General features: G+C 40.0%; 1 protein-coding gene across 1 annotated transcript; it reads right to left on the bottom strand.

Moving 5' to 3' along the window:
- Positions 1-6,779: 6,779 nt before the first annotated feature.
- LOC104991608 (olfactory receptor 4F3/4F16/4F29-like) lies at positions 6,780-7,709 on the bottom strand. The gene has a single exon (XM_010844157.1). The coding sequence runs from the start codon at positions 7,707-7,709 to the stop codon at positions 6,780-6,782; it is 930 nt and encodes a 309-aa protein (XP_010842459.1).
- Positions 7,710-10,180: the final 2,471 nt, after the last annotated feature.

Below are 10,180 nucleotides of genomic sequence, written 5' to 3'. Positions count from 1 at the left end.
GTCAGAGGCCAGTCTTAGCTGTATTCCCTTTGGAATATTCTTCCCAGGAGGCATTAGGACCTCTGAGCTTACTAATCCAAAGTTCACAAGAATGGGGAGTATAAATTCCCATAGTAAATGATTCAATCCTATTGCTAAAGTGACTTTCCCCCTCTTAGGTTCACATATGCTGGCTATAGGACAGAGGGCAATATGTAGTGGCCACTGGTTTAAGATATGTTCTGCACAGAATAGATAGCCTCCTAAACTTGCTAGGTGTTCACTTCCCAACTGATACAAAAGCTGAGCATTTACAAGGCCATTCCATCATGCCATCAGTGAGCTGTTTCTTAGTTATGGAGCATGCATGTGTGTATGCATGCTATAGTAAATTCTTTTGGTCTGTTGTTATACTTCATTTTCTGTAAAAATGTGCCCAGAGCTGCTGATGTTTCTTGGGACATCACAAGAACAGATAAAGGCAAGAAAGGTATTCTGTAAGCCTATAAATGATAGTTTCTGCAGATGCACCATGGTTGGGAAAGAAAAATCAGTACCCTGAATAAATTTATATGACTATGAAGACAGGTCTGTAATCCTGGAAAATCTGGATGGTGAGTCTACTGAGAGCATGGTGAGGTATGGCACCATAAAGGGTTCTGAGGCTTTATATTTTAGATAGGGCACAGAGAATGCCTATGCAAAAGACTATTAGAGAATACTCACTATACAGGAACAAAATGATTTGCCTCTGTGATGTAAAACTTGCCTCCAACTTCCCTCCCTAGACTGCATGTCAAGGAATTTATAGTTTGGTCTTTCTTAGGTCTTAAGGAAACAAACCAACCATTAGCCTTGTTTACAAATGAGTAACATCTATAGTAAGTAAGATTAGTAAGTATCATAGGACATCTTTTCTTCCAAGGAAAGTATACCATTACAGATATTCCCTGTCTGAGGGAAGGGAAAGATGGCTGTATAGGAAGACCCTGAACTCATCTCCTTCCACAGGCACATTGAATATATACCTACATAAAGAGCAACTGCTTCTGAAGAAGATCTGAGGATTGATTGACCATCTACTGCACAGAGTTAGTCTACATAAAAATGGAATACCCATGATGAGGGTAAAAAAGGAGAGTGAAAAAGGTGGCTTAGAATTCAACATTCAAAATCTAAGACCATGCCATCCAGTCCCATCACATGATGGCAAACACAAGGGGAAAAAGTAGAAACAGTGGCAGATTTTATTTTCCTGGGCTCCAAAATCACTGTGGACAGTGACTGAACCCACGGAATTAAAAGACGCTTGCTCCTTGGAAGGAAAGCTATGACAAAACTTAGACAGTGTATTAAAAAGCAAAGGTATCACTTTGCCAACAAAGGTCTGTATAGTCAAAGCTATGGTATTTCCAGTAGTCATGTATGGATGTGAGTTTGGACCATAAAGAAGACAGAGCACCAAAGAATCAGTTCAGTTCAGTCCCTCAGTCATGTCCGACTCTTTGCGACCCCATGAATCACAGGATGCCAGACCTCCCTGTCCATCACCAACTCCCGGAGTTCACTCAGACTCATGTCCATCGAGTCAGTGATGCCATCCAGTCATCTCATCCTCTGTCGTCCCCTTCTTCTCCTGCCCCCAATCCCTCCCAGCACCAGAGTCTTTTCCAGTGAGTCAACTCTTCGCATGAGGTGTCCAAAGTACTGGAGTTTCAGCTTTCACATCATTCCTTCCAAAGAAATCCCAGGGCTGATCTCCTTCAGAATGGACTGGTTGGATCTCCTTGCAGTCCAAGGGACTCTAGAGAGTCTTCTCCAATACCACAGTTCAAAAGCATCAATTCTTTGGTGCTCAGCCTTCTTCACAGTTCAACTCTCACATCCATACATGATCACAGGAAAAACCATAGCCTTGACTAGACGGACCTTTGTTGGCAAAGTAATGCCTCTGCTTTTCAATATGCTATCTAGATTGGTCATAACTTTCCTTCCAAGGAGTAAGTTTCTTTTAATTACATGGCTGCAGTTACCATCTGCAGTGATTTTCGAGCCAAAAAAAAAAAAAGTCTGACCTTATTTCCACTGTTTGCCCATCTATTTCCCATGAAGTGATGGGACCAGATGCCATGATCTTCATTTTCTGAATGTTGAGCTTTAAGCCAAGTTTTTCACTCTCCTCTTTCCCTTTCATCAAGAGGCTTTTTAGTTCCTCTTCACTTTCTGCCATAAGGGTGGTGTCATCTGCATATCTGAGATTATTGATATTTCTCCCGACAATCTTGATTCCAGCTTGTGTTTCTATGCTTTCAAATTGTGAAGCTGGAGAAGGCTCTTGAAAGTCCCTTGGACTGTAAGGAGATCAAACCAATAATCTAAAAGGAAATCAGCCCTGAATATGTCATCTGCATATCTGAGATTATTGATATTTCTCCCGACAATCTTGATTCCAGCTTGTGTTTCTATGCTTTCAAATTGTGAAGCTGGAGAAGGCTCTTGAAAGTCCCTTGGACTGTAAGGAGATCAAACCAATAATCTAAAAGGAAATCAGCCCTGAATATGTCATCTGCATATCTGAGATTATTGATATTTCTCCCGACAATCTTGATTCCAGCTTGTGTTTCTATGCTTTCAAATTGTGAAGCTGGAGAAGGCTCTTGAAAGTCCCTTGGACTGTAAGGAGATCAAACCAATAATCTAAAAGGAAATCAGCCCTGAATATGTCATCTGCATATCTGAGATTATTGATATTTCTCCCGACAATCTTGATTCCAGCTTGTGTTTCTATGCTTTCAAATTGTGAAGCTGGAGAAGGCTCTTGAAAGTCCCTTGGACTGTAAGGAGATCAAACCAATAATCTAAAAGGAAATCAGCCCTGAATAATCATTGGAAACTCCAACACTTTGGCCACCTGAGACAAAGAACTGACTTACTGGAAAAGACACTGCTGCTGGGAAAGACTGAAAGCAAAGGAGAATGGTGCAGCAGAGGATGAAATGGTTCGATAGCATCATTGACTCAATGGACATGAATTTGAGCAAAACTCCAGGAAATAGTGAAAAACAGGGAAGCCTGGCATGCTGCAGTCCATGGGGTTGCCAAGAGTCAGACACGACTTAGAGATTGAACAACAACCATTCATGGAAACCCCACCAGTCATAGAGACCTTCAAAAGGGAGGAATATGGCTGGTGTGGTCCCCTGAGACATGCTAAACAAATAGTAGTTTCAAATACACCTAGACTATATGAGAAGACAACCTATTTAGTAACCGGAGGTCATCTGTCAAACAAACAGGAAACTGCTGGAGCTCTCCCAGAGGTCAGAGGTGCTAAGGAGCTCCATTTTTGATGCCCCTCCCACTATGGAGAATCTGCATGGTCTGTACTTCCTCAGTGCCCAGCCATCCCTCTAAGATTGTCTTAGGTGCTGCACTCCCCAGGCACTGCCTCTAGTCTGGATGCTCATGTTCCAGCCAGCTTGCCAAAGCCCCAAAGTACAAGTAGTCTACTCAAGAGGATGCTTCCACACTTTTTCAAGCACCACTGGTCAAACCAAATGAAAAGACAGATAAATATGTTCTAAACAAAAGAACAAAACGAAACACCAGAGAAACCCTAATGAAATGGAGATAAGTAATTTACCTGATAAAGAGTTCAAAAAAATGACCATAAGGGTGTTCATAATACCTGGGAAAAGAAAGGAGGAACTCAGTGAGAACTTAAAATCTTAGATAATGTAAGAAAGAACCAATCACAAATGAAGAATTCAATAACTAGATGGCATCAACAGAAGACTGGATGATTTGGAAGAGAAACCATCTGTAAGCTGTGCTAGTGGAAATCACCCAGTCAGAACAGAGAAAAAGAAGAAAGAATTTTTTGGAATGGAAAAGATTTTAGTAAAATTGTGATGTCACAATTTAAAAGCTCTATGGAGTTGGAATCATGAAAATTACAATTTCTATGCTGCAGAAAATGATAGCTAAAGCTAAAAAAAACCAACAAATTAGGGGAGACATTTGAATACAAATACAAATATTTGTGTTATACAAATACAAAAGTTCAAATACAATATTTGAAAGCAAATAATAGAAATATTATAATAAAGGAATTAATATCATTAGCATAGATGTGGAACTGATAAATCAATATGCAAAAGCTAGTATTCCACTGATGAGAACAGGGTGGAATAACATCTCAACACAGGATATTAATTTCTATTTCATAAGAAAAAATATGTGACAACTTTTTGTCTGTCTTGAATCACTTTTGTCCTTCCACTGATGACAGTACCCCACCTCCCCCATTTGAGAAATGTTCCTCCTTAAATTCATATAGTTCTCTGGAGGTTGTCAACCATACACTTTGGTCTTTGCCACTAAGGTGGGCATCCAGACATAGTCCATGAAAGATGTGGCATAGAGCTAAAACAATGCTAACTAGAATTCTTTCATTGTGTTTTAATATAGATGTTAGGAAAGGAAACCTCTCCCTTTCCTACAGTGTTGCTCAGCTGAAATGACTTAAAATTTGAGTTATTTGCAGCCTCTCTTCACTCCCTACATGATGCATAAAAAAGTCCATGTGCAACAGAAGAAAATAAGACCAACACACAGAGAAAAAAGTAGTCAATAGAGAAGGAGGAGAGAAAGAAACAGAGCAAGGAGCAAGACAAATGGAGTGAATGAGAGATAAAAACACAAAAGTGTGCAAGTAAATGACTCCCTGGAGTCTGTGAGGCTGGATCCACTATTAGACATCCCAGTACCCTGAGTCAATAAGTTCCTTTAAAAAATATTAAAAGAGTTTTTGCCTTGTGGTAAAAATCTATGTATATAAACATACATCTCACCAGTTCTAAGTACAGCTCAGTAATGTTAAGTATATTCAAGTTGTTGTACAATAAATCTATATATCTTTTCTTCTTGAACAACGGAAAATTTTCAATTCTTTGTTTTAGTTACTTTAAGCTTTTTTTGATTGGATTCCTGACACATGTAATTCAAAGAGTTCAGATTAATAATGTGAAAAAGTATAAGTATATATATAAAAGAAAGTTAAGATAATTTTTTTAAAAAGAGCTTCCCAGGTGGCTCAATGGTAAAAGAATCTGCCTGCCAATGCAGCAGATGTAGGAAACGAGGATTTGATCCTTGGGCTGGGAAGATCCCCTGGAGGAGGAATGACAACCTGCTCCAGTGTTCTTGCCTGGGAAATCCCGTGGACAAAGGAGACTGGTGGGCTACAGTCCAGGGGGTCACAAAAGAGTAGGACATAGCTTAGTGACTAAACAACAAAATAAATGGATATACAGGTATTAGTTTCCCAAGGATCCAAAAATGGACTCAACAATGAATAAATGATATAAGGGCAATGGCAATAAAGAGAAAAGGCAAAGAAAGTATCAAGTAAGATAAGATATAAAGTAAATAACGACTGCTTGTAAGACCAAAGGAATATTGATAAACTATATAAGAATCTATAAAAATCAGAGTTATTTGCAGTACATCCTTGAGAATAAGCCTTAGTTCCTCTTTGTTGAAATGGGTATGAATTCTACCTGTTGATGCAAATCCTTCATTTCTTTATAAGAGAATATAGTCATATAGAAAGCATTTTCCAAACTTAAATTTAGTTTGCAATTCATTCAAATGCAACAGGAATAGTCATGCCAGGAGAAGGAATAGGAAGAACCTGGCTAGTCACATGTGGAAATAAAGTATTTGTAAGAACATAGGGATTAGATGACCTGGAACATAGTATGAAAAAGAGTCAAAAGGTAAACCTTGTGATGCCCAGCCAACACTGTCCAGATAGAAGTCCTGACCTAAGGATCTTATTTTTCCAGTGTGATGGTAGGCATATCCTAGTGTGGGGACATAGTCATTAAATATCAAAATCTGATATGATTAAATATTTGTATAATCCAGCTAACTCTTCTTGCTCTGATTCCCTGCTCATTAATGTTTATATCACTGTTTAACTTCCCAGAAAATTTCCTACAGTTGTGAGTTACATTTATGTGTAAGTTCAGGCCACTTAACTGATTTTTCTATGACAAATTAATAAATAGGCATCTTGATGTATATATTTCCATGTAGTATTGCTTTATAAGTGTCAGTTGGCAATCCTTTATATAACCCACTCTGACACTGAAGAGACAATTTTGAAGTTTCGGTTCAGTTCAGTTGCTCAGTAGTGTCTGACTCTTTGGGATTCCATGGACTGCAGCACACCAGACTTCCCTGTCCATCACCAGCTCCCAAGCTTGCTCAAACTCATGTCCATTGAGTCTGTGATGCCATCCAACCATCTCATCCTCTGTCTAGAAGTCTGCTGCTGCTGCTGCTGCTGCTAAGTCGCTTCAGTCGTGTCTGACTCTGCGACCCCATAGACAGCAGCCCAGCAGGCTCTGTCATCCCTGGGATTCTCCAGGCAAGAACACTGGAGTGGGTTGCCATTTCCTTCTCAAGGCATGAAAGTGAAAGTTGCTCAGTCATGTCTGACTCTTAGTGACCCCATGGACTGTCTAGAAGTCCAGACCATAGTAAATCCATCAGATAATGTCTCCTGAGAAACAAGCAATTGGCCGTCTCCAGAAGATACTTTTTACCACACCATATACTTCCTCCAACCATAGTCAGTGACATGGTTTCTCAGTTAACATTTGTAAAAGAATCATATTATTTTGATCTGGGTCATCTGAATGTGAATACAGTACTTGGAATCTCCCAATATTAATAATAGAAGTATAATATCACTCCAACTCAGTAAAGAGACTTTATAATACTTTGGGCATTTAAGAAATCCTTCTGTAAATAATAAATTGACTGCATACTTTCTTCATTGCCACTTTCATTTCTTTGTTCCTCAATGTATAGATGACTGAATTTAAAAAAGGGGTGAGAACTGTATCAAAAACAACAAGGAATTTGTCTAGGTGTGACGTGGAGTGAGGCCAGATGTAAACAAAGATGCAAGGACCGAAGAACAAAATCACCACCATGACATGAGTTGACAAAGTGGAGAGGGCCTTAGATGAGCTACCTGAAGAGTGTTTCCGAACAGTGATGAGGATAAAAATGTAGGAGACAATCAATATGAAGAATGATCCCAGGGATATGAATCCACTGTTGGTTGTGACCATAGACTCTAGCCTGAAGGTGTCTGTGCAGGCAAGTTTGATGAACTGAGGAAAGTCACAATAAAAACTATCAATTATATTAGGGCCACAGATTGGCAATTTTACAACAAAACCCAGTTGAACCACAGAGTGAATAAAGCCAATTATCCATGCAGCCACAAGAAGCAGAAGACACATTTTTCTGCTCATAATAGTGAAATAGTGGAGAGGCTTACATATGGCAACATATCTGTCAAAGGCCATGGCGATAAGAAGCACCATCTCCACACCACCAATGATATGGATGAAGAAGATTTGTGCGATGCAGCCTCCAAAGGAGATGACTTTATGTTTTCTAAAAATGTCATAAATCATCTTGGGAGAAATTACAGAAGAAACTCCCAGGTCAGTGATGGAGAGGTTGGCCAACAGAAAGTACATGGGGGAGTGTAAGTGAGGGTTCCTCATCACAGTGAGAACAATGAGGGAGTTTCCTAGCATGCTGGCCATGTAAAAGACGGAAGAGAACATGAAGAGGAGAAGTTGGATCTCCCAGGAATTGGTGAGTCCCAGGAACACAAACTCTGACACCATGGAGTGATTCATTCCATGAACTGATATATCAGTTAGAATGTTGAAAAGGAAACTAAAGAAAAAGAAAAGGAAATTAAAATATTAATAATTTTTTATATTATTAAATATAATAATCACTTATTCAAGGATATTCACACTCCAAAGACTATAAATCTCCTCAATTCCTTCTCAGGACCATATAATTACTAAACAGCATTTTTCCTGTGGTCATCTAAAGTAGTTGGGTCACTTCCATGTGCAATGTTCCTTTCACCACAGCCTCCAGGACTACTCATCTATAAATAAGAGAATAGAACAAACATGCTAACACAGTAGATGTCCATGGTCAGACTTGGAGGGGAAGGGACAGTGGTATAGTGCACCACAAAGAGAAAAAGAAGAGGTAGAAATGTCCTTTGCCAGAACACACATATTCCATTTTTAAATTGTTCATAAAGCAATCCTTCAGCTATTCAAGTTGTGTCATTTCTTAACCTCACCTCATCTCTGGCACATACTATGTGTCTTGAATCCTTTTATGTCACTACCTACAACTACATTTGCCATTCACACAAATCACCTCAGATATGCAGATGACACCACCCTTATGTCAGAAAGTGAAGAGGAACTAAAGAGTCTCTTGATGAAGGTGAAAGAGAGTGAAAAAACTGGCTTAAAACACAACATTCAAAAAATGAAGATTGTGGCACCTGTCCCCATCATTTTGTGGCAAATAGATGGGGAAACAATGGAAACAGTGACAGACTTTATTTTTTGGGCTCCAAAATCACTGCAGATGGGAATTGCAGCCATGAAATCAAAAGACACTTGTTCCATGGAAGGAAAGATATGACCTACCTAAACAGCATGTTAAAAAGCAGAGACATTACTTTGCTGACAAAGATGTGTCTAGTCAACTATGGTTTTTCCAGTAGTCATGTATGTATGTGAGAGTTGGACTATAAAGAAAGCTGAGTGCCAAAGACTTGACGCTTTTGAACTGTGGTGTTGGGTAAGACTTTTGTGAGGCCCTTGGACTGCAAGGAGATCCAAGCAGTCCATCCTAAAGGAAATCAGTCCCGAATATCCATTGGAAGGACTGATGAAGCTGAAACTCCAATCCTTTGGCCATCTGATGCGAAGAAATGACTTATTAGAAAAGGCTCTGATGCTGGGGAAGGTTGAAGGCAGGAGGAGAAGGCAACAACACAGGATGAGATGGTTGGATGGCATCACCTACTCGATGGACTTGAGTTTGAGCAAGCTCCGGGATATGGTGATGGACAGGCAAGCCTGGCATGCTGCAGTCCATGGGGTTGCAAAGACTCAAACATGACTGTGTGACTGAACTAAATTGAAGATCATGGCATCTGGTCTCATCAGGTCAGTTCAGTCTCTTAGTCATGTCCAACTCTTTGTGACCCCATGAAGCACACACGCCAGGCCTCCCTGTCTATCACCAACTCCCAGAGTTACCCAAACCCATGTCCACTGAGTTGGTGATGAGACATCCAACTGAGACATTCAACCATCTCATCCTCTGTTGTCCTCTTCTCCTCTTGCCCCCAATCCCTCCCAGCATCATGATCTTTTCCAGTGAGTCAGCTCTTCGCATGAGGTGGCAAAAGTACTGGAGATTCAGCTTCAACATCAGTCCTTCCAATGAACACCCAGATTGATCTCCTTTAGGATGGACTGCTTGGGACTCCTTGCAGTCCAAGGGACTCTCAAGAATATTCTCCAACACCACAGTTCAAATGCATCAATTCTTTGGCGCTCAGATTTCTTTATAGTCCAACTCTCACATCCATACATGACCACTGGAAAAACCATAGCCTTGATTAGATGGACCTTTGTTGGCAAAGTGATGTCTCTGCTTTTCATTATGCTATCTAGGTTGGTCCTAACTTTTCTTCCAAGGAGTAAGCATCTTTTATTTTCATGGCTGCAGTCACCATCTGCAGTGATTTTGAGCCACCAAAAATAAAGTCTCTCACTATTTCCATTGTTTCCCCATCTATTTGCTGTGAAGTGATGGAACTGGATGCCATGATCTTAGTTTTCTGAATGTTGAGTTTTACGTCAGCTTTTTCACTCTCTTCTTTCAGTTTCATCAAGAGGCTTTTTAGTTCCTCTTCACTTTCTGCCATAAAGGTGGTGACATCTACATATTTGAGGTTTTTGATATTTTTCCCAGCAATTTTGATTCCAGCTTGTGCTTCATCTAGCCCAGCGGTTTTCATGGTGTACTCTGCATAGAAGTTAAATAAGCAGGGTGACAGTATATAGCCTTGACGTACTGCTTTTCCTATTTGGAACCAGTCTGTTGTTCCATGTCTGGTTCTAACTGTTGCTTCCTGACCTGCATCTAGGTTTCTCAAGAGGCAGGTCAGGTGGTCTGGTATTCCCATGTCTTTCAGAATTTTCTGCAGTTTATTGTGATCCACACAGTCAAAGGCTTTGGCATAGTCAATAAAGCAGAAATAGATGTTTTTCTGGAACTC

Source organism: Bison bison, unplaced genomic scaffold (genome assembly GCF_000754665.1).
Source record: "Bison bison bison isolate TAMUID 2011002044 unplaced genomic scaffold, Bison_UMD1.0 scf7180017864197, whole genome shotgun sequence".
In the NCBI taxonomy this organism is placed as follows: Eukaryota; Metazoa; Chordata; class Mammalia; order Artiodactyla; family Bovidae; genus Bison; species Bison bison.
This window is presented reverse-complemented; position numbering and strand designations above follow the sequence as displayed.

Coding starts and splice junctions, on each gene's coding strand:
- LOC104991608 (XM_010844157.1), bottom strand. CDS start 7,709: ATGAATCACTCCATGGTGTCAGAGTTTGTGTTCCTGGGACTCACCAAT.